This window comes from Gadus chalcogrammus, chromosome 9 (assembly GCF_026213295.1).
Source record: "Gadus chalcogrammus isolate NIFS_2021 chromosome 9, NIFS_Gcha_1.0, whole genome shotgun sequence".
Taxonomy (NCBI): Eukaryota; Metazoa; Chordata; class Actinopteri; order Gadiformes; family Gadidae; genus Gadus; species Gadus chalcogrammus.
The window spans coordinates 5,197,772-5,221,694 of record NC_079420.1 but is presented as its reverse complement, the minus strand read 5'-3'; the positions used below and the strand labels follow the sequence as shown (position 1 = coordinate 5,221,694).

The window sequence follows — 23,923 nt, the reverse complement described above, 5'->3', positions numbered from 1 at the left end:
ATTATCAAATGTTCCAAATGTTGTTCTGGGCTCATCATTATAATTTATTTTATGAAGGGGCACCCAATAATTTTTTTTCACATGTAAAGGGCAGCCAATAAGGCACTTTCTCTCGTATACGCCACTCTTGAGGGCATTTAAGAGTGGCGTGTACTTTTTCCGACCCCCGTGCAGAGTCCGCCACTGTCTCTGAACACCCCTTTCAAAAAGCTCAAAAAGGTTCTGTCCACACAGCTGAATTCACCGCGAAACGCACCTCGCTTACGGTGAACTCTTAAATCTGGATAGAGATGCGGCAATATGTCACAGCCACATTGAAAATAAATTGAAGTCTGGCTCTCAGAGGAGAAAGGTGAAGAAAGACAGGGAGAAAGGACTAAATGAAGGAAGTCAGGTTCTGACTAATTTATTTTCCAAGAATGGTGAGCACAAACATTTAAACACGCAAGATGAAACCCCATTCTCAACTACCTCCGTTATCGGCCCCAGAATTTTGTGCTACGCCCCTGACTATAACCAGGTTTTCCTGAAAGGATTATAGCCACAAACAATGTGAACCACTTTGTTAGTGAGTATAGTATACTTGTATGGCTATACGTATGCACACGTTAAGCATAGATTATTATAATCATGCATATTGGTCAATAATCACTTATAGGAGCGAATGCATGAGTTTTTGTTGATACTTTACATTTTAACAATGGATTTATTAAGGTACTATGAGGCAGAAATAATTCAGTTAGAATCAAACAGGTAACTGGAAATTGTATTATAAGAATAAAGTATTTTGTGTATAAAAGAAATGAATGGGACACCTGTCGTTTTTGTTCACAAATGTTCACTCTGTCTCGTCCCTGTCTGTTCCAATCTCTGCTACTGTAGTTTCTTCTCCTCTGTCTGTCCCTTCCCTGCTGTGGGTGGAAACCTATCTTTTGGAGAGCAACACTCTGTGTCTTTTGCTCAGGGAAGACGCCTGATGGTTCCTCTGATGTATTTCCATTCAGAATGCGTCTTTGTTAAAGGATAACTTCTGTATTTTCACATCATTTTCGGTATCAGGCTCTAATGCGGACACATTGTCATGATGTTACTTTAATGTAAGCGTAGTCACAGCTTGCAGCTTGTCATTGTAATGCCGCATGTCCACAGTTGAAATAACTAATTTGCATATAATAACTCATAAAGACCTTTGCAGTGGCATTGCTAGACCTGTCCTAGCCCCTGCATGGGGCCCTGCCACGACCGCCGTCGAACCAGCCTCCATCTCCCACTCGGTCTCATTCTCTGACTCAGCTGAAGCTGTTATGTAAAAGACCATTGCATTGGATCACAAATAGCGCATGTATTATTTAAAACCATGTTACATTGTCAAACATTTATTTTAGCTGAAGCTTTTATGCAAAGTGTAGTAACATTCAGTACATTCAGCCAAAGATACTACCCTAATTCAAATTAAGTGCCTTAACGTTACAAGAGCTAGAAAAAGTATGAGGCTATTTTTGGCATTTCTTGCCCCGATTCAATTCCTAATTATAATATAGGCCTACATTAAATTAAAACCGTAACCATGATGGTCTTCCGTTGCATCTGGACTGCTGTCTGTCACCAAGTGCTTTGGTGGACTACCCATGGGTTATTTTATAGACATTATGCATCATTAACTTGGAGAGCTCGCTGGGGCGGCTGCTAAAACTATTTTCAAATCAACTAAATTCTGGGTGGCGTAAATTAATGACGGATATTCATTTTGCTGTGCTGATGGTTACAAAGCGCATTACTTGGTAATTCAATTCAATATAGCTTCATTATTATTTTTGGTACAGGGGCAATTAACTGGTTTCTTGGCCCTAGTAGTGATTGCGATAGCGACTATTGGCATCTGCAACGGCATTAATTATCAAAACAATTACAAGAATCAAGACAATCAAAACAAGACTGATCAGCGCGGCCACGTTGAGGCCCAGAGCCCACTTGCTGTACCCCTTGGCTCTCTGCAGGTCTCCCATCACCTTCATGTCCCTTGCCTGCGACAAAGAGAAAAGAAAAAAAAGATGAACGAGTGAATGCTATGTTCAAATAGAGGTCTACGGCCATGTCGTCGAAAATGTGATGTGAATTTACAGGAATTTGATCTTTCAATAAATATATGTAAGATTCCAGTATTGCAAAGAAAAGAGCAGAAAAGCGCAAGATTCTGAAAAGAATCAACCCCTAAAAACACCCTACATGCTCCCTTCCTATGTCCACAATTGAGAAAGTGTTTGAGGTTGACTAGCAAGACGTGTTTCCCGAATGGTTGGAAGTACACTTGGAGCTGCCTCAAATCTAAATGACAGAGCCAGGCGCGTAACCAGAACAGACTTTGTCACTGAGCATTACGCTCGCAAACATTTTAAACATAATATTTCTAACCAATTGCACTCAAAGTAAAGCGCTTCAATCGTATCTACCGCATCTTTAAAGCGTAACAAAGCAAAGGCCTACCTTGAATGAGAAGATCAGCGCCAACAGTCCGAGGCAAAAGGGGTTTGCGTGGAAGAAGCTGCAGATGGACCATACCACATAGTCTCTGGGATGCTCCACAGGGTTGACGATGGTCACAACAGTGTCTGGGTCCCTGGACCAACACAGAACAATGGAAGTGTCTTATATTGGAAAGTAATCTCTATTGTATTCTTGATGAATTGAAAGATGAATAAAGAATTCAAATAGGATTTTCACAAAACATCTGTACAGACTTTTACATTTTAATTTAATAAGTATACGTTTTTGACCACATTTTTACAGGGATAACATGCAATCAACAATAGCTGATTGTAAAAAATAAAAAACATCTATAAACAATTACATATATATATATATATATATATATATATATATATATATATATAAATAAATACATTCAAAACGATGTTATACCTGTTATATTGCATTTCTTGTAGTTGCGGGGCTGATGGACGTGCTGACAGTATCTCCTCTTTATGAAGTAAAGTAGGCCAGCGCAAGAAGCAGTGTGCTTTTATCATGTCCGTTTGGAGAAGAAAAACACCTACCCATGTCCACGTCACATCATGAACCAAAAAATAATTAAGTGCAATTGATTGGTCATTCCTGGCTCTCCAACTGTTCTTGTTGTGGTTTTGCACCAATATTTTATTTTCCTACATTTTATAAAATAAACAGAAAAAAAGAATATCCATTATGGAAACATAGAAGTATGAAATGTTAGGTAATGGATTCAGTAATCATGAATTGATGGGTCATTTTGGTTTGATAAGTTTGTTTGATTACCATAAATAACATAGACGAAGAGTTTTACAGTACAAAAAGTTATTGCGACTTTGGCTGTACAATTGAATCCCCTTGTTGGTCTGCCATTCTGACCTATTTTTTAACCCAGACATAATTCAAAAGAAACCTAACCAAAAACCACAAAGCTACAAAAACTGACATCCCTTCTGCTTCCCTTCAGACGGTTTATTGTAACTTTCCATCGACAGTACAACAAGTTATACCAACCATTAGAGAGAAGAATATGAGAATTGTCACAATGTTTGTTTGCCATCATATATTTTCAAAGCGGTTATCAGCTATTTTGGCTCACCCCACTTTCTTACAAAATAGTGTTGTGATTGAGCCTCATAGTTCTCCTTCATTGTGATCTATAGCAATAGCCAGCAGTCAAAGGAATGTATGAGACCAAAACAAAACACCCCTGGACTAGCAAAAGCCCCTCAACAGCTCTTCAAAATGTAAAAAAAAAATTCTCCTCTACTTCTGCTTTGACACCCACCTGGGATGAATGAAGTAAATTTTAAGATCTTTCTCTTTTTTTAATTCAGTGATTGCTGTGCTATCCTGACCACATCTTTCCCCTAAAGCCCCTGTGGTTCAAAATGCAAAAGCTAGACCGAAAACAAACGGTGACTACTATCTTGAAACGCCCACAGAAAAGGATTCGCAAGCCGCTTGCGAAACCTTCTCTGTGCGAGTTTCAAGATGTTTCAAGTCTTGACAATACGCTTAGCGTATCGTCATTTCAAATGTCTTTCCAGCTAAAAAATTATAACAATATCAATTTTCTCCAATTCAAGGACGCTTTACATGTAAGCACACTGAGTAAAAGGTTAGTACAAAATAAATTAAGAAATGAAATACAGACGGTATGATTCAACACGGTTCAAAATACAGACGTTGCTCTATCCATTCAACGTTTTTCCAACATCTTATGAATTCATTTTTATTAAAGTAGGAGGATGAATAATTAAGGAGTCCAAAAAAAAAGTCAGTTGTGGAGACTGAAATAGGATCGTTCTAAAGTCTGGCATGGGTAGGTGGGGATCTTCCCCCTTTTTTACAATGAAAAGTGACATTTATAGCAGCATAGCTCTCCTGTGGTGGTCTCTACAAATAATCCAACAACTCAATAGCAAATTATTTACTTTGAAGATGGTGGATATTCAACAGATTTTCCCGCTGTGAAATAGGCTACAGCGATGGGATGCGGGGAACAAAAGATGTGGTCACCGGTACGAGTCACATGTTTCTATCAGAGTAAATTGGGTCAGGGATCAGCATTCCTCTTTACAGAGCCATCATTTGGTTAATGCTTCTACAATAGCAAAATTACAAAGTACCCAGCAGCCCTAAACAAAAGCCTGAACAACAGCTCATCTTTTACTGACTCAGTCAGACTCAGAACGGCTGGATGAACTGGAGAAAGGTAAATCTCAATTAGGCTACTTAACTCGAGGGAAAGTGGAAAATTTGTGTAGGCCTAATTCCCCTAATGGTGACGTATCCCTTTAATTCTACCCTAACATAAAGTGGACAAACTATTTAAAGGAGCTAGGTGTTATTCTGTCTTGTCTTGTATGCTGCCACATAATGATACAATAAGCATTTCAACTCATAGCACTGTTGTGAACACACATTTTTATGTACCGTCCATAATGTAGTTTTTCTTTATGATTTGCTCCTTGCAGCCCTTGGCCATTTTGAAGTGATAAGAAGATACAAGAAGGTCCTGAAAGCATACAATCGGGGCATTGCAGAGCTGGCAACAGTTTTTATCAACTCCTCGATAAAACAAAGCAAATTAATCCCGTATGCAAAGAGAGCATAATTATTATTTTTTTAACCCAGTTTGCGTGTTTTTTTTCAAGTGTGCACACTTGAAAAAAAACACGCAAACTGGGTTAAAAAAATAACCCAGTTTGCAAAGACAGAGTGAGAGACAGGCAATATTTCTTAACCATGGTTAAGAAATATTGCCTGTCTCTCACTCTGTCTTTCTCATGCTCTCTCCCTCCCTCTCTTTTTCTCACACTCTTTGTCACACTGTCTCTCGCTCTCTCCCTCCCTTTCTTTCTTTATTAATAATTACTGTTCCAACTTTATTATAAGGGTCCCCCATACAAATAGTTATATATTACTAATATATTAATTAAGCTTAACCAACTTTATTATAAGGGTCCCCCATACTGATAGTTATATATTACTAATATATTAATTAAGCTTAACCAACTTTATTATAAGGGTCCCCTATACTGATAGTTATATATTTTATATTAATTAAGCTTAACCAACTTTATTATAAGGGTCCCCCATACTGATAGTTATATATTACTAATATATTAATTAAGCTTAACCAACTTTATTATAAGGGTCCCCTATACTGATAGTTATATATTACTAATATATTAATTAAGCCTAACCAACTTCATTGTAAGAGTCCTATGAGGAGTGGTTCATATTGGGATAGGCAGAAGCACAATTAGTTAAATAATAATATGTCATTAACTTTTATATAACATATATTTTGTAAATAAACATTTTATATTTAAATAATGTAAGAAATAACTGTTAATTAGTGCCAAAAATACATTTAGTTAACTATTAATAAATATTAATGCAATATTAGTTAATAGATTGTTTTCTTATAAACATTAACATACAGATTGTATGCAAACAACTAATATTTAATTAATGATGAAAAAACTATTAACTTGTGCCAAATAGATATTTTAGTAACAATTAACAAATATTAACAAAGGGTTAGGTAATGACTAGTTTGCTATTTATTATGGCACCTTAACAAATTTGTATGCAACAGAAAATCTCACGAATAATTTAAATAATTATTGCCACTTGCAACATTTGTAAATAGAACAAAGAAAAGTACTAAAATAAAGTTAAATAAATGTTTTAGCTAATCAGGTCGTTCACAAAAAAAAATAAAAATCCAAATCAAATCGTTTCCGAAAATATATATATTTCATCATATCGATTTTTTGAGGCATATGACATGTGACCCTATCGACCAATAACTCGACACATGGAAGACTGCTCCAAAATAAATGGTCTAATCTGCTCTTGTCTGTCTACATGGCTACATGTCTACATGTCTGTGTAGTGGTATGGTGTCTGCCACATGACCATGGGGTTGCTGGTTCGAATCGCCTCGACTAACCATGTTCTGTATCATGGCATGAAGGCAAATAATGATTACTATCATGTATTCATTAGGCTATAGCCGTCATACTGTAGGACATTATCATTGTTGCTTGCAAGTATATTTATTATCTTACTCCATGAAAGTTATAAAAATTGGTAGGCTTGTAGAACTTTCAAAATGATTAAGGGGATTCAAAGGATGGGATAGGATAACACATAGGTGGCGCCATAATTGGCACTTGAAGTTCAACATTGCCACAGGCCGCCATTACTACAAAGGTTAGAGCGACTGTTAGTGATGTTATGGTTTGCGTCGAGGCATCGGGGCGTGTGTCGAGTACCTCGGCTCCTCCCCCAGCGAAGCTCCGTATCGAGTAGGATTCACATAGGCGAAATGACGTAGCGTGTGACGTTCGAGGCTTCATCTCGGGCTGTTCCGCGATATGGGTTCACAATTGGCTCATTTTTACAAAAAGAAGACCCTACCCAGTTCCAAGATCACTTTTATGGCTATGTAATTAATCACACTCATTCTCAGTCATCATGCAGTTATATTATTACAATTATTAGTAGGCTACTGTAGTTGTAAGACAATCTATTTTGCCCGGGATGACTTAAAATCTTTGACAAATGATTTGTTCTCTACCATGAGCTCGGGAGATATTTATGAACGGCACACTCACACGTATCACTGAAATGACTTTAATTCTTAAACGATTTGATGTTGTACGAAGCAAACATCACATCATCACAGGAAACTCTTTCTTTCATCATAATTTCATTCACCACTAGGTGTCCCTAGCGTAGCCTACTCATTTGAAGCTTCGAGGTCGAACCACTTTGATGGTTCATCTGGCTGCGAGGCTTTGACGTTTCATGAGGCATCATCTCGGCACCACTAGCGACTGTACTCTCTGATACTATAACCAGACAAATAGCGCATGTATTATTTAAAACCATGTTACATTGTAAAACATTTATTTTAGCTGAATTTTTTATGCAAAGTGTAGTAACATTCAGTACATTCAGCCAAAGACCCCCATTCAGATGAAGTGCCTTAATGTTGCAAGAGCTAGAAAAAGTATTTTTTACATATCTTTCCCCGATCTATTTCTTAAGTATAATATAGGCCTACATTAAATTGAAAATTGTAACCATAATGGTCTTCCGCTGCATCTGGACTACTGTCATCAAGTGCTTTGGTGGTCTACCCAGGGGTTATTTTAAGGACATTATGCATCATTAACTTGGAGAGCTCGCTTGGGCGGCTGCTGAAACTATTTTCGAATCCACTTATTTCTGAAAGGTGGCTTAAAATAACGACTAATATTTATTTTGCTGTGCTGATGCAAAGCGCATTACTGGGTAATTTAATTAAATTCAGCTTCATTATTGTTTTTGGCATAGGGGCAATTAACTTCTTGACATTGGTAGGGTCATGTTCCTAGCCACTCCCATAAGGATAGCTATTGCGGTTGTTGTGCTCAAAGCGATAGTTCTCAAGGACAGCGTTCCTAACCTGAACGGCTACAACGCTTAAATAAATAATAAGACAAAAGACAATCAAAACAAGACTGATCAGCGCGGCCACGTTGAGGCCCAGAGCCCACTTGCTGTACCCCTTGGCTCTCTGCAGGTCTCCCATCACCTTCATGTCCCTTGCCTGCGACAAAGAGAAAAGAAAAGAAAGATGAACGAGTGAATGTTATAATAGAGGTCTATGGCCATGTCGTCAAAAATGTGATGTGAATTTGATTTTTCAATAAAGTTGCTGTATGTAAGATTCCAGTGTTGCAAAGACACCCTACATGCTCCCTTCCTATGTCCACAATTGAGAAAGTGTTTGAGATTGACAGGCAAGACGTGTTTCCCGAATGGTTGGAAGTACACTGGGAGCTGCCTCAAATCTAAATGACAGAGCCAGGCGCATAACCAGAACAGACTTTGTCCCTGAGCATTTCGCTCGCAAAACATTTTAAACATAATATTTCTAACCAATTGCACTCAAAGTATAGCGCTTCAATCGTATCTACCGCATCTTTAAAGCGTAACAAAGCAAAGGCCTACCTTGATTGAGAAGATCAGCGCCGCCAGTCCGAGGCAAAAGGGGTTTGCGTGGAAGAAGCTGCAGATGGACCATACCACATAGTCTCTGGGATGCTCCACAGGGTTGACGATGGTCACAACAGTGTCTGGGTCCCTGGACCAACACAGAACAATGGAAGAGACTTATATTGGAAAGTAATCTCTATTTTATTCTTGATGAATTGAAAGATGAATAAAGAATTCATAGCCCACAAATAGGATTTTCACAAAACATCTGTATAGACTTTTACATTTTAATTTTAAAGTATACGTTTTTGACCACATTTTTACAGGGATAACTACAATCAACAACAGATGGTTGTAAAAAAATAAATAAATAATTATAAACAATTACATATATATATATATAAATAAATACATTCAATACGATGATATACCTGTTATATTGCATTTCTTGTAGTTGCGGGGCTGATGGACGTGCTGACAGTAGGCCTATCTCCGCTTCATGAAGTGAAGTAGGCAGCGCAAGAAGCAGTGTGCTTTTATCATGTCCTTTGAGAAGAAAAACACCCACCCATGTCCACGTCACGCATCATAAAACCCAAAATAATTAAGTGCAATAAATTGGTCATTCCTGGCTTTCAAACTGTTCTTGTTGTGGTTTTGCACCAATATTTTATTTTCCTACATTTTATAAAATAAACAGAAAAAAAGCATATCCATTATTGAAGCATAGAAGTATGAAATGTTAGGTTTAATGTTAGTAATTGATTCAGTAATGATGAAATAATTTGTCATTTTGGTTTGATAAGTTTGTTTGATTACCGTAAATAACATTGACTAAGAGTTTTACAGTAGGCCTACTAAAAGTTATCGCGACTTTGGCTGTACAATTGAATCCCCTTGTTGTTCTGCCGTTCTGACTTATTTTTAAGCCCAGATAAAACGAAAGAAACCTAACCAAAAAACACAAAGCTACAAAAACTGACGTCCCTTCTACTTCCCTTCAAACGTTTTATTGTAACTTTCCATCCACAGTACAAGTTATACCAACCATTAGAGAGAAGAATTTGAGAATTGTCTCAATTAGGTTTGTTTGCAATCATATATTTGCAAAGCGGTTATCAGCTATTTTGGCTCACCCATCTTTCTTATAAAATAGTGTTGTGATTGAGCCTCATAGTTCTCCTTCATTGTGATCTATAGCAATAGCCAGCAGTCAAAGGAATGCATGAGACCAAAACAAAACACACCTGGACTAGCAAAAGCCCCTCATCAGCTCTTCAAAATGTAGAGCTATAGTAAAAGGCACTGCTTTAATGTCAGATTTTCCTTGCACAGAGCAAAATAATGTAAAACAAACAGGCAATAATAAGGGCATACAAGTAGAAAATGATTACAAAATATTCTTAAATTTTTTTCTTTGACATTGTTATTAAGCCCAGATTGGTTACATTATTATTAGTACAAGATATATTTCTTTAAACTGGTGGAAATCAGTTACTGCGGAAGCCATCTTGGGCGTGCTACCTGGTCAAGATATATGACCTCACATTTTTGCGGAGGCATTAATGGCTGTAGGACGGGTGTAGACGTGCACATTGGAGTTCTGGAAGAACAAGACCAAGAAACAAAATGTCATGGTCATAGAAAAAAAAAAATAGATTTATGCAGTATACTGTATACACACTCACCGGTCACTTTATTAGGTACACCTGTCCAACTGCTCGTTAACGCAAATTTGCCAATCACATGGCAGCAACTCAATGCATTTAGGCATGTAGGTCAAGACGATCTGCTGCAGTTCAAACCGAGCATCAGAATTGGAGTTCTGGAAGAACAAGACCAAGGAACAAAATGTCATGGACAAAAGAAAAAATATATATAGATATATGCAGTATACAGGGGTGGACTGGGACAAAAATTCAGCCCTGGCATTTTCTGTCCAGACCAGCCCACTACATTATCAGCACTAGGGGTGGGACGGGACGAATGGGAAGAACCCTGTATGTACTTTATTAAAACAATTGAATCAAGTTCATACATCCGAATAATAGTACAGCACTGCAAATAGCAGTTGTTGCTTTTTTTTGTTTTTGTTTTTCAAGTTTGTATCTCTTGTGCTGCTGACAAGTGTGTTCTGCTGGAGAAACCTGAACAGGAAGTTGCGGTCGCTGCATCTCCAACCCCCACATCTACGCATCTACAAAACCCTTCTTAAATATCACACTTGATCCAACGCTAAATTCTCTCTTGCAGTTTTTAGTCTGGTAACTCCAAATCTTTCGGTGTAAGCCCAGCATTAGTTAAAACCAGACTCGGACAATAATAACAAAATATCCTGACAAATCTAAATAGAAACATATTACAGACAGTAGCAGCATTAGAGCTGAAACTCATTTGTTTCAACTGTGACGCAGTCATTGTGAAACCATAAATAGAGAATTGAATTTTTTTTATCTGTAGCTGCGAGAAAAAGTGTAAGAGATGAATTACAGGTCTGAACAGATATGCATTCTCATATTAGACAATAGACTTTTTCACACAGCCATAGATAAAAACAAAAAATATAAATGTATGGTTATATTTAGGGCAATATATATATTTCCCTACTTCCTCGTCCGCAGCCAGCCAGCTACACTCCTCACCAAATTCATGACCTGCAAGAAACAGCAAACAGAACTTGTACTCAGTATCTGTGTACTGAGTGACAAGTATATGTAGCCATGTAGACTTTTTGTGACGTAGTGACACTTAGTGAACAAATTTGTCTGTCATGAAGGATGACTTAAGTCTCAAAAGAGCCCTAAGGCCTACCTGCATAACTGTTAATTGAACTTAAAAGAAATGCAGATGTTTGAAATGAAAATCATCAATATGAAAATCTTCAACCAGGAAATAAACCTTTGTTTCAATCTGAGACGAAACAAGTTGCATAGTAAACTCGCAAAGTCAAGACGAATCTCTCTCTCTCTCCTCATATCGGGTCCGAGTGAGCCATGCTATACAACCGGCGCTGAGCTGTATACACTGCTGAGAGCCGAAATTTTCATTAGTTTTGCGCATTATATTTTGTCTGGAGTATATCTATGAAGGTATTATTGTAGCAAAAGTCTTTAGCACCTGTAACTGCAGAATTTGAATGCGTACACGAAAGTCACAGTCAATTTGAAGTCGTATATATTTATTTTGCATGTGTACTCTAAAGTCACAAATGTGTAACAGTAATTTGTAGTCGTAAAAAAAAAAAATATTTTTTTTATACCATTGTAAACACAAAATAGGGTCTACGAGTACGCTAATCTGTGTTACAGGTGCACAAATCCTTTTGCTACAATTATTGCAGCGCAGTTGGTGCAAAACACATTCGCACACCCGTGTTTCATAATCTGAGAACATGCCCAAAAGGTGTGCATTCGTAAACCCAAATTTGAACAAATGCATCAGAAGTTGCACATCTGTGAACGCTATGTTAACTCAGCATTTTAATGAGCGAGCACAAAACCATTTTACAACTGCTCGAATCTGCTCCTGCAAGTCTCAGCTGTGGGTTTTTTTGCAGGTTGTTTTGCAACACCCCTAGGTGGTAAATGTGTAGCAAAAGTATTCGTATCCGTAGATGACAGAGCGTCCGTGAGCGGGACAAAATAGTCCCGCCCATAATTTCCTGATTTTCATCCCTGCCGGCGATGAATATCGCCGGCAGGGATGCATTTCTCAAATTACACTGGGACCCACTGCGTGCCAGTCATGGAGCTATAAAGATCGCAGCATACCCAGCGCGGGATACGTTTCTTTCTGGAGAAGTGAAGAGGGCGTCCTACTGAACGGAGATGGGTATCCTACATTATGTTAAATGAAATGACTTAGTTCAAGTGAATTCCCCCCAAAGTATTTCATTAACATGCCGCAAATGTCCTTGAATGTATTTTAATGGTCGCCATAACATAAAATTCAGAAATGTTAATGCAATACTTTGGGGAGAATTCACTTGAACTAAGTCATTTCATTTTACATAATGTAGAATACCCACCTCCGTTCAGTAGGACGCCCTCTTCACTTCTCCAGAAAGAAACGTAGCCGCGCTGAGAATGCTGCGATCTTTATAGCTCCATGGCTGGCACGCGATGGGTCCCAGTCAGGGACGGCTGGTATAAATGGGCTAACAGGGCTATCCCTCTTACAGTGAAAATAAAAAAAATATTATTAAAAACATAGAACATATTGTTTTAAATGTTGGTAGAACCTAAAGGAGCAACAGCACCAAAAAGTGACAGAAAAACCCAGGATATATATATCTTCGTTTTTTTCCTGTGAATGGGCTAAATGTATTCAGCCCAAGCGCAGTAGCGTAAGCTTCCATTGACGTTTGATTGACAGGTGCCCTGACACGCCCCCTTCATATGCTTCCCATTTGGGCTAAACTAGTTTAGCCCAAAGGCTGACCTAGCACAGTAGCTACAGTACAGTGACCTTCGACTAATCACAGCACAGTCAGTAGCGCAAGTGCAGTATGGCGGGCGTTAGCATGAAAATTAATGAAGTGGATTATTTACTTTCTAATCGGTTTTCTTTAATGTCTTTGGAGGAAAAATTGGAAGTGAAAAGATTGGGGACACATCAACCAAACGATGTACAGATTTACTGTCAGGAGTGCGGTCAGAATATGGCCGGTAATAAATTTGTAAGCGGGTCAACTACGTTTCGTATCGAAACATTTAAAAAGCTGTCTAAATAACCCAACATGACGTGACAAGTGTGTAGAGATAGTGGCCCCTCTCCAAGCTGCATTTCAGCGACAGGCAGTAACAATAAGGTTCTCTAAGGAATCGGAAATGATCTCATTTAATGTTGCATACAACATTGCCAAAGAGGAGTTGCCATTCTCAATTTAAATCTGAAATTATTCTCATGAAGAGAAATGGATTAAACATCAACCCGACGTATAGCAATGAGATGGCATGTGCACAATTCATTGCAGTAGGCCTAATAATGGGCGACACCTTAAAGCAAAAGACAGCTGCGGACGTCGGAAACGCCACATAGGCCTACATGTCCTTCATGATTGACGGCGACACAGACGTCTCTACCGAAGAGTGTTTGATCGTCTACAGCCGCATTTTGCGCAAAGGGAGACCAGTCAACATTTTAATTGTGTAATACTTTAAGCACAAAAAAAGTTTTATTTTGCTTAATGGTTTAGTTCGAAATGTTCAATTTCAGCTCAGTGAAGCACTTTAAACACCTTATTTTTCTTCTATTTATAATTGAGCTTCAAATAAAGACATGCCTTTCTCTACACCTTAATCTTGTTTAAAAATCATTCACATTATGAAAGTTATGAACAGAGATATAAAGGTGACCTCATGGCGTCTGGAGCCCTGTGAAGTATTGATAAATGTAATGCATTCTTTAGCCCACCCACCCAAAATCACCACCAGCCGTCACTGTAATTTGAGAAATGCATCCCTGCCGGCGACTTTCATTGGATTAGGAAATTATGGGCGGGACTATTTTGTCCCGCTCACGGACGCTCTGTCATCTACGGATACGAATACTTTTGCTACACATTTACCACCTAGGGGTGTTGCAAAACAACCTGCAAAAAAACCCACAGCTGAGACTTGCAGGAGCAGATTCGAGCAGTTGTAAAATGGTTTTGTGCTCGCTCATTAAAATGCTGAATTAACATAGCGTTCACAGATGTGCAACTTCTGATGCAGTTGTTCAAATTTGGGTTTACGAATGCACCCCTTTTGGGCATGTTCTCAGATTATGAAACACGGGTGTGCGAATGTGTTTTGCAACAACTGCGCTGCAATAATTGTAGCAAAAGGATTTGTGCACCTGTAACACAGATTAGCGTACTCGTAGACCCTATTTTGTGTTTACAATGGTATAAAAAATATATATATATTTTTTACGACTACAAATGTACTGTTACACATTTGTGACTTTAGAGTACACATGCAAAATAAATATATACGACTTCAAATTTACTGTGACTTTAGTGTACGCATTCAAATTCTGCAGTTACAGGTGCTAAAGACTTTTGCTACAATAATACCTTCATACTAAAGCCCCTGTGGTTCAAAATGCAAAAGCTAGACCGACAACAAAAGGTGACTAGGCCTACTATCTTGAAACGCCCACAGAAAAGGATTCGCAAGCCGCTTGCGAAACCTTCTCTGTGCGAGTTTCAAGATGTTTCAAGAAATGACAATACGCTTAACGTTTCGTCATTTCAAATGTCTTTCCAGCTAAAAAATTATAACAATATCAATTTTCTCCAATTCAAGGACGCTTTACATGTAAGCACACTGAGGAAAAGGTTAGTAGGCCTACAAAATAAATTAAGAAATGAAATACAGACGGTATGATTCAACACGGTTCAAAATACAGACGTTGCTCTATCCATTCAACGTTTTTCCAACATCTTATGAATTCATTTTCATTAAAGTAGGAGGATGAATAATTAAGGAGTCCAAAAAAAAAAGTCAGTTGTGGAGACTGAAATAGGATCGTTCTAAAGTCTGGCATGGGTAGGTGGGGATCTTCCCCCTTTTTTACAATGAAAAGTGACATTTATAGCAGCATAGCTCTCCTGTGGTGGTTTCTACAAATAATCCAACAACTCAATAGCAAATTATTTAGTTTGAAGATAGTGGATAGATATTCACGCTGTGAAATAGGCTACAGCGATGTGATGCGGGGAACAAAAGATGTGGTCACGGTACGAGTCACATGTTTCTATCAGAGTAAAGCGGGTCAGGGATCAGCATTCCTCTTTACAGAGCCATAATTTGGTTAACACTTCTACACAATAGCAAAATTACAAAGTGCCCAGTAGCCCTAAACCAAAGCCTGAACAACAGCTCATCTTTTACGTTGTTTTTTTTTATCCCGGTGAAATGGCAGGGAAGTAGGAAAGTATGAGCAAATGGATACCGTAGCAAGTATCGACTCGTTTGTGTGTGTGTTCTGAGTGTGGTGAGGTTGTCAGAGGCGCAGAGGTGGGCTGAGAAGTTCAACTTTCCCGAAGCTAGTTGCATGCCGTCAAGCCACATGCAACTTGACAGTAACATGAAGCAATCCCCCCAAAAAATCCCCCCTCATCTAACACGATCAAATAGTTCGCTTACGAAAAAATTGCTTGCTAGTTTTCTCGGTAGATCAAATCAAGTGGTAAGTGTCATTGCAAAAACCTTTGCATCTTTGCATCTAATTTCATATAACTTTTCCCTCAATAGAAAAATTCAGAAGTGTTTTGTGGATTTCTTTAACGGTGCTGGCAGGCTTCTTTATAGCATAATGGCTGTCCCGGATAAAAGAAAGAGCCATAAGTGTGTACCTGATTATTGATAACCTTGAGGGAAAAGTTTGGCAAATTAAGGTAATGATCCATAGATCATGTCACACTCTAGTCAAAATCCAATGCTATTGTTGATCCAATGAGCCCGTTCTCCATTTGATTCAAGGAAAATAAATGAATTAAGCTCTTTGGTGCCCCCATGTGCCATCAGGGTTAAAACTGTGACTTGATTTATTATGGATATATCATGTCAGAATGTGTGATCATCTGACACACACAAAATAGTTTTCATTGCCTGTTGGCACCAAACTCTGGGTGCTCTCATCTTCTTTAAAAGTCGCAAAAATGTTAGGTTCAGCGGCTTTAAAGAGCACCGACAACAGCGCTACGACTCTGACCTTGAAGTGGAACTTGCAATAGACGGGATGGCCCTCGGCGTTGAGCAGCTTGAAGGTGTGCGAGCCGTAGCCGTTCACGTGGCGGTGGCCGTCCGGCAGGCCACGGTCGCTGAACAGGAAGGACACCTTTGGAAGAACAGCCAATGAGAAAGAGTTCGTATGCAGGGAACCACTTAGCAATTTAGCATCAATAAAATAAATAAAAAGAAATAGGCCTATGGGGGACCTGAAAATATTAGTTTGTATGCGAATACTTTCTGAGCCTTCACATGATCGCCCAAAACACGCCCAATTTCTTGTGCTATTTTATAGTTTTGGTGGGTTTAAGTTGGGGTTTAGGTTCTAAAGGGCCATTTGTGTCCAACATTATTATAAATGTGATTGTGTTTTTAGCATTGCAGATGCAAAAAAAACAACAATACTCACTAATTGATTTCTCCCTTATCATCCAAAGCAACTCACTGCAAGATAAAACTAAATCATTGGTTCTCAAAGTGCGGCCCGCGGGCCAATGGCGGCCCGCATAAACATTCCTGGCGGCCCGCATTGACATAGATGTGAGTAAAATAAAAAAAGCCTAACCCTTTTTTATTTTTTTATTATTATATCAACATTAATTTAATTTAAACATTAATTTAAACAAAAAAATATATATATAAAGAGAAAAGTCGACTCTCGCTTTCAATTAAATCCTGTTACATTTGTTAGTTTTAATCCGACTGTACATTACTATGAAAGGATGAACCTCAGTTTCATGATTAAGTCCTCACTTGACCTCACTCCCAGAGTGAGGACTCCCAGTTTTTTTTCACCACTGGGATGCTGACGGCGTTTCCCGCCAATTATTTTTTCCTTTGGCGGCCCTCAGTCAAATTTTGGGTTCCTAAATTGGCCCTCAGCTGTCAAAACTTTGAGAACCCCTGGCACAACAATAGTGAATGGTATCCAAGCCTGAGCAAGTTGAAGGACACAGGCACTTGTGATGTTTGCGCAACCATCGTTGTGGTGGGGAGAAGCAGATTTCAGGGGACGGAGATGTAGATCCACCTCAAAGCCTCACCTGATGCAGAGCCTCAGGCCGGAGGCTCCAGAAGTCCCACACCATGTCGGGGTCTTTCATGTGGGTCTGCGGGTTACGCTTCTGGGAGTGGATAAACGACGGGAACTACAGAGAAAGACAGAGCGTTACATCAGAGAGCTGCAGTTCAGCACAAAGACCTAAAGGGAGAAATCCCTGATCCATGCTTTTGTCAGTGGTGTTTGGTTTAGTTTGTATTCCAGGTCCATCGGTACATTGGATGTAGTTTTTTTCCAAATTAGAGGACGTGTGGTCGTTGGATAACATCGTCTTTGGCGTCACCTGCAGCATAAACCAAGGTAATGCGCTACAGGACTAACCAAGAGGGCGTCTCTTATGAAGAAGATGGGGGTGTTGTTTCCCGTCAGGTCCCAGTTGCCCTCCTCGGTGTAGAACTTCACCGCAAACCCCCTGGGATCACGCACCGTGTCGGCAGAGCCAGACTCCCCGGCTGGGGTTTACATAAACAAAAGGGTCCGTGATAGGGAACCGACAAGACCATTTCCTGGAAGATTTCAGATAGGAAATGTTCCAGCTGATACCAGTACAGATATCTTTAAATAAATTCATCAACATTTCTGAACATCCGAAGGGTTGTTTAGCATATGTACAAAACTACATAGGAAAATAGGTTATTTTGTTTACAAATAGCAAAGTTAATAAATATTATGTAACCATTAACTAGTGGTGAATATCGGTGATGATACCAGACATGTAGTTGGTATAGAGCTGTCAATCGATTAAAATATTTAATCGTGATTAATCGCATTAATGTCATAGTTAACTCACATTAATCGCGATTAATCGCAAATTAGTTTTCTATGCTAAATATCCCTTGATTTCTTTGTCCCATTAATTCTTCTCGTTTTAATTCTCTTATCAACATGGTGAAGTGCATCGGCTTGCCTTGTGCAAATGATTTTTTATTGATAACAACATTGGCATATACTGATCAAAACAGGAAGATACAAAAAAAGAGCCTATAGTGCAATCAAAATCTAAGCAGTCGTTTAGACTGCTTTGAACAAATGTCATTTGAACATAGCAGTTAGGCTACTGCTTCTTTGTTTTGAGCCAAAGAAAAAAAAATATATATATTTTTTTTTTAATAAAAGATTTGCGTTAATCGCGCGATAAAAAAGGGATTATCACGCTGATACGTAGTACTTCCGCATTCGGTGTTCATTGTGCACTGTGACATCCGGTGAATCACTCAGGCGAACTGATGATGGAAGACCGGCAGTTCACTTTCACGACATCCCTGGTAAATGTACCCAAAGTCACGTTTTCTGAAGTTCACAGACTTACCGAACAACACTCCATAACAGCCCGCTCCAAACTGGACAAGGGATTGTTTATTTTTTGAGAAATATATCGACTACGAATGTGAGTGTCTGCTAGCTAGCTTACGCTAGGTAGGTTGGCTTATGCTAACGTCAGTTTGGCGTCAGCTCAGTCTGGAGGGATGAAATGATAAGAGATGAAAAATAAGGTAGACTTGTACTTCTTTGGTACATATATGAATGTGTATCTTCAGCAGAAAGTGAAATGAATGTGAAATGAACTGAATGAATAAAGGAACTGAAAGAAAAAAAAAGGATTAAATTCATTCCCTTTTTCTGAGTAGGCTACATCATTTACTACATTATATATTCACATTATTTTGAATACTTTCAGGATGGACTGACTGGACTTTAAAATTGATTATAGATTAAAGACTTCTCATTCAATTACATACATGTCATTCAATATATACAATGTTTTCAGTTTACAAAATTACAGCTCCGGAAAAAATGAAGGGAACACTCCAAATGTTCAGTGCCTCTCGTTTTATTTATATATTATATTTAATATTTATAGGTACATGTTTGAGAAGAAACACTATTCAACAGGGATGTAGCCTTTTAAATCAAGTGGTCCCTGGAAGTTGGTCATCACACAGCAGACGGTCCACAGCTGATTGACTGTCGCAGACAAGGTGAAAGGACAGTGCGTTCCCAGATGCGGTATTCCTTGACTCTGCCTATTGCTCTTTCTACGAGGATTCGAAGTCGAGCGATTGCTTGTGTTTTCAGAGCATCCTCTTCAGTGAACTGCGCAGTGGTTAGAGATAAATTAATTAGTAATATTATTGTGAGTGCTTCAGTCCATCTTAAACATTTGTCTACATATCTTAATGGTCACATTTGGGTCAAAGTTTTAATCCACTTATTTCTGAAAGGTGGCTTAAAATAACGACTAATATTTATTTTGCTCTGCTGATGGTTACAAAGTGCATTACTGGGTAGTTTAATTAAATTCAGCTTCATTATTGTTTTTGGCATAGGGGCAATTAACTTCTTGACTTTGGTAGGGTCATGTTCCTAGCCACTCCCCTAAGGATATCCATTGCGGTTGTTGTGCTCAAAACGATTCTTTCTCAAGGAGAGCAAGGACAACGCTGAAATTAATAATAAAATAAAGGACAATCAAAACAAAAATGATCAGCGCGGCCACGTTGAGGCCCAGAGCCCACTTGCTGTATCCCCTGGCTCTCTGCAGGTCTCCAGTCACCTTCATGTCCCTTGCCTGTGTGGCAGCACGAGCTATCGAGTGATGCCCCTTTTCTTAAAGGCAGTAACGGTAGCATTAATTATTGCCAGACAACGCCACCCTGGGAATTTCACCCAGAGATTTATTTTAAGTGGACTAGCACAAATGAAGGAAAGGCACTGAGGTCCGTTATGCAATGAGGCAGAGACGGCAGTTCGATCATACAAAAATACTTTTATTTATACAAAATGTCTGACTACTAAATAATTACTCACTAAGGAGGGAAATTGGGTGCTGAGATCCAATCAGTGCTGAGACCTACTGTGAACACCTGCATCCAAAGGAAAGGGGGTCCCAGGAACACCACGCGTAAAACAAATGAAAAATAAACCAACTGTAAACACAATACAAAAGGGACACCGTGACCAGGACACCAGTCCACCACCGTAGGCTCAGCACCTGAATTGAGGGGGATCGCAGAGCAACCAGTTAGAAAACATAATGGAAACAAAATAATAAAAAGAGAAATTAATTAAATAAACAAAATCTATAATAAGTAAACACAAGGAGAAATCAGCAAAAACTCTTACATAACATAACATACACACTTTAAAATGTAGTTGCACCAACTAAACAAAAGAGATAGCGACACAACAGGAAAAGGAACAAACTATCGCTAGCCGAATGAACGGCAAAGCGATCGGGTCCGAGCTGGCCCTGGCAAGGCGGTAATAACGTTGAAGCAAAGCAGCAGTGGTTTTTTATAGGTGGATTGGCCGCCGCTGCGCCGCTACTGTCGGCCACCCAATCGGGCAGTCCCGGCCAACGTGGCGTGGAGCAGGGAACGGGACGCTATACCAAAGCGACAGTTCAGTAGGCGGCATCGGCCATGTATCGATCAGCAGCGCGCAGCCAGCAGCAACAACCAAGTGAGCCCTTTACAAACAATAACTAAAATTAGCACTGGGAAGGCAACGTATAAGAGAGATGCGGCCGTGACCGGCAGCTCACCTATCACTGCACAGAAGCGGAAGTAGACGCACAGGAGCTACGTGACCCAGCCTCCGGCAAGCAAGAGCCTTTACAAAACAATAACTAAAATTAGTACTGGATGGGCAACATGCGAGAGAGATGCAGCCGTGACCGGCAGCTCACCTGTCACCGCACGGAAGCGGAAATGGACGCCCAGGCGCAACGTGACCCAGCCTACGGCAAGCAAGATGCCGACATGTGCTCTACGCCCGCCTTTATAGATAGTCTCCCACCGTGATTGGCTGGGACTGCCGCACAGCTGACAGTCACCATGACAACAAACTACATATTGCCACACCAAGAAAAGAGCAGAAAAGCGCAAGATTTAAAAGAAGTAATCAACCCCTCAAAACGCCCTGTATGCTCCCTTCCTATGTTGCTCCACCATTGAGAAAGTGTTCTATTTCATCCTTACTGACCGCCAGAGGCGGTGCTTCAAGCACTGGATTTATCCGTCTCTCGCATGCGCAGTTCGAGTACCTAATGTCAACAAAGTCACCTGTGACCCCTGATGAGCTCCGGACAGCCTATATCTTCCGGTGACATCAGAGGATCTGTTCCTTTTCATCTTCTCGCTTCGCAGGTATCGTATCACCTTGCTAGCTTAAAGCTAATTGGATATTATTATCATCGATCGTTCGTTGCTGGTGGCCTTGCGACATATTGTCGGAGCCGTGAGCTGCTCACCCTCCAAAGGCCGCAACGGACCCGCCGAGAGGTTCGGATTGCGTGGAACGCATCTCCCTCGGCTGGATAAGCTTACTTTGTTATAATTTCGTGTTTCGGTGAAGGCAGTGTACCCGCTCCCTCTCCCGGCGTTTGTACTGCGCTTATCATTTAATTTCTCCCGGCGTTTGTATTGCGCTTATCACTTAATTTTCAAGTTGTGTATCGTTGCTATTGGTGACGGCAGTGTGTGCGCTCCCACTCCCGGCTTAGGTACATTTAACCTCGGTGCCAACTCGGTTGTGCCCGCTTTGTGTAACTGGTGAAGGCAGTGTTTTCGCTCCCGCTCCCAGCATTTATAGTTATATTTAGCCTTGTAGTTAGTAGCAGTGCTCCCGCTGAGGCTAACTGTCTGGGCTGTTATCCCGCCAATATTTGTCGGTGAAGGCTGTGCTTTCGCTCCCTCTCCCGGCATTTATACTGCACTTATTATTATCTACGTTTCGTTCTGACCGCTACCCTCAACTGGTGAAGGCAGTGCTCTCGCTCCCGCTCCCAGCAGAGGTGTGACTGTAGTTGGTAGCAGCGTTCCCGCTGAGGCTAACTTGTCTGGGTCTTTTTTCTGTTTGTATATCCATTGGTGAAGGCTGTGTTTTCGCCCCCTCTCCCAGTGTCTATTGTTTTTCTTGCTTTATACAGTGTTATTTTTTCTGGTTGTCAACATGGTTGGCGACCACTCATGCTCGGCCTGCATGGCTCCTCTGCAGATTGAGGATGGCCATGATTTGTGTCCCTCATGCCTTGGCCTCGGGCATCTGAAGGAGGGTCTTTCAGATGACCCCTGCATGAACTGCACTTTTATGCCTCGGGCAGTTAGAGTTGCTAGATTAGCTGAGGTGGAACAACGGTTGGGCCTCGTTTCGTCCCCCGAACTGTTGCCCCCAGCCCAGCGACGTAATCCAGCCCAGGATGGTCGCTCCAAACGTCGGGCTGCGGTGACCGCAGGCCCCACTTCTAGGAAGAAGGTTAGGGAGTCCGGGCTTGCCTCCAAGGTAGGCCAATTGACGGCAGAGCTCGAAAGCATGAAGTGCCTCTTCCTAGCCTTTCAGGCTGGGACTGGTGCAGGGGGGCCAGGTGCTCTTGCTCCTCCGGCAGCCACCTTGGAGCCGGAGGAAGATGTGCTTTCTCTGGCAGCGTCGGCTGCCGAGTTTGCTGAATACGAGCCGGATGGGGTCCTACAGGACGCAGCCTCCCGTGCCTCTGCAGCGTGCTCCCGTCCTTCGACCCACAGCTCTACTAGTGCTTCTGAGGACAACTCAATGGGAGCCATCATTCGTATGGCCCTGGCCAGTCTGCAGCTAGACGTGCCACAAGCGCAGCCGGCTCCGGCCAGTGCTTTCTTCAGGCGTGGCCCAGCCCCCGCCAGCTTTACCGTGCCTCCATCGGAGGAGTATCTGAGGGAATTGCATGCATGCTGGAGGGATCCTAGAGCCCACTCTCATGCAACATCCGACGGTCGGTTACTGGCAGCCATGCAGGATGCACCCAAGTTCGGCTTGGACCGCATGCCAGCAGTTGAGCCAACCATAGCCGCTCTAATTGTCTCACCTGATGAGGCTCTAAGACCGGATGCGAGGTGTCCTCGTCCCCAGTGTCGGGTTACGGACGACTTGCTCTCCAAAGCCTATGACGCAGCGGCACGCATGGGACGCATAGGCAATTCTATGTCCCACCTGATGCTCGCTCTGTCAGCATCCCTGCAGGAGGTTGCAGTGGGTGCTCCGGCCCACGATTTCAGTGACGCTTCTTTGCAGGCGTTCGCACTGATGTCCAGAGAGTTGGGGCGGGTGATGTCCACTCTCGTCCAGGCTCGCCGCCAGGTTTGGTTGGCACAGTCTCCTCTTACTGAGGCGTGCAGGAGAACCCTCCGCAGTGTTCCAGTTGAACCTGGGGAGCTGTTTGGCTCTGCAGCTCTAGAGGCGCTTGAGCGAACAGTCCAGGCCAGGAAGACTCGCGAGCATCTATCTGTGCTTCAAAGGAGTGTGCCTCCTCCTAGCAGGCCTAGAGGTTCTTCAGCTGCCCCACAGCGTAGCTATCACCCACAGGCTCACCCCAGTGGCTACCTTAGGTCTCAGCGCCCACGTCCACAGCCTGCTCAGCAGCAGGCACAGGCCTTTCGGGCCCCTGAGCGGCTGCCCTCGGGGCAGCCTCAGGTCCCATATGCTGCCCGTCGTTCCCCCAGGACCTTTAGAGGTCGGGGGACCCGGCGCTGAGGGTCAGGGGCCGGTCGTCGGATGTTTTTCCCAGCAGCAACTCAGCTATTGGGCTGCTTCCACCAGGGACCCGTGGGTGCTTTCCACCTTGACCCATGGGTACAAACTTCAGTTCCGACGCCGGCCCCCA

At 41.2% G+C, this 23,923-nt stretch overlaps 3 protein-coding genes across 4 annotated transcripts in view; all 3 read right to left on the bottom strand.

Annotated features, from left to right (window-relative positions):
- The window catches only part of cat (catalase), a 39,202-nt gene that overhangs the window by 1,020 nt on the left and 14,259 nt on the right, over nucleotides 1-23,923 (bottom strand). The window lies entirely within an intron of this gene.
- Nucleotides 372-3,155, bottom strand: LOC130388697 (interferon-induced transmembrane protein 5-like). Its single transcript, XM_056598166.1, has 3 exons — nucleotides 2,920-3,155; nucleotides 2,485-2,617; nucleotides 372-2,024 (listed from the first exon to the last, which is right to left on the bottom strand). Exons 1-3 carry the CDS (start codon nucleotides 3,024-3,026, stop codon nucleotides 1,848-1,850), a joined length of 417 nt encoding a protein of 138 aa, XP_056454141.1. The 5' UTR covers nucleotides 3,027-3,155; the 3' UTR covers nucleotides 372-1,847.
- LOC130388705 (dispanin subfamily A member 2b-like) lies at nucleotides 6,265-9,038 on the bottom strand. Its single transcript, XM_056598174.1, has 3 exons — nucleotides 8,940-9,038; nucleotides 8,524-8,656; nucleotides 6,265-8,119 (listed from the first exon to the last, which is right to left on the bottom strand). Exons 1-3 carry the CDS (start codon nucleotides 8,951-8,953, stop codon nucleotides 7,901-7,903), a joined length of 366 nt encoding a protein of 121 aa, XP_056454149.1. The 5' UTR covers nucleotides 8,954-9,038; the 3' UTR covers nucleotides 6,265-7,900.

Excerpts from the sequence above, each read along its gene's own strand:
- LOC130388697 (XM_056598166.1), bottom strand. The coding sequence starts at position 3,026 with ATGATAAAAGCACACTGCTTCTTGCGCTGGCCTACTTTACTTCATAAA. Across the intron at positions 2,618-2,919 it reads CAAGAAATGCAATATAACAG|GGACCCAGACACTGTTGTGA; the intron begins GTATAACATCGT and ends GTGTTGGTCCAG. Across the intron at positions 2,025-2,484 it reads CGCTGATCTTCTCATTCAAG|GCAAGGGACATGAAGGTGAT; the intron begins GTAGGCCTTTGC and ends TCTTTGTCGCAG.
- LOC130388705 (XM_056598174.1), bottom strand. Across the intron at positions 8,120-8,523 it reads CGCTGATCTTCTCAATCAAG|GCAAGGGACATGAAGGTGAT; the intron begins GTAGGCCTTTGC and ends TCTTTGTCGCAG.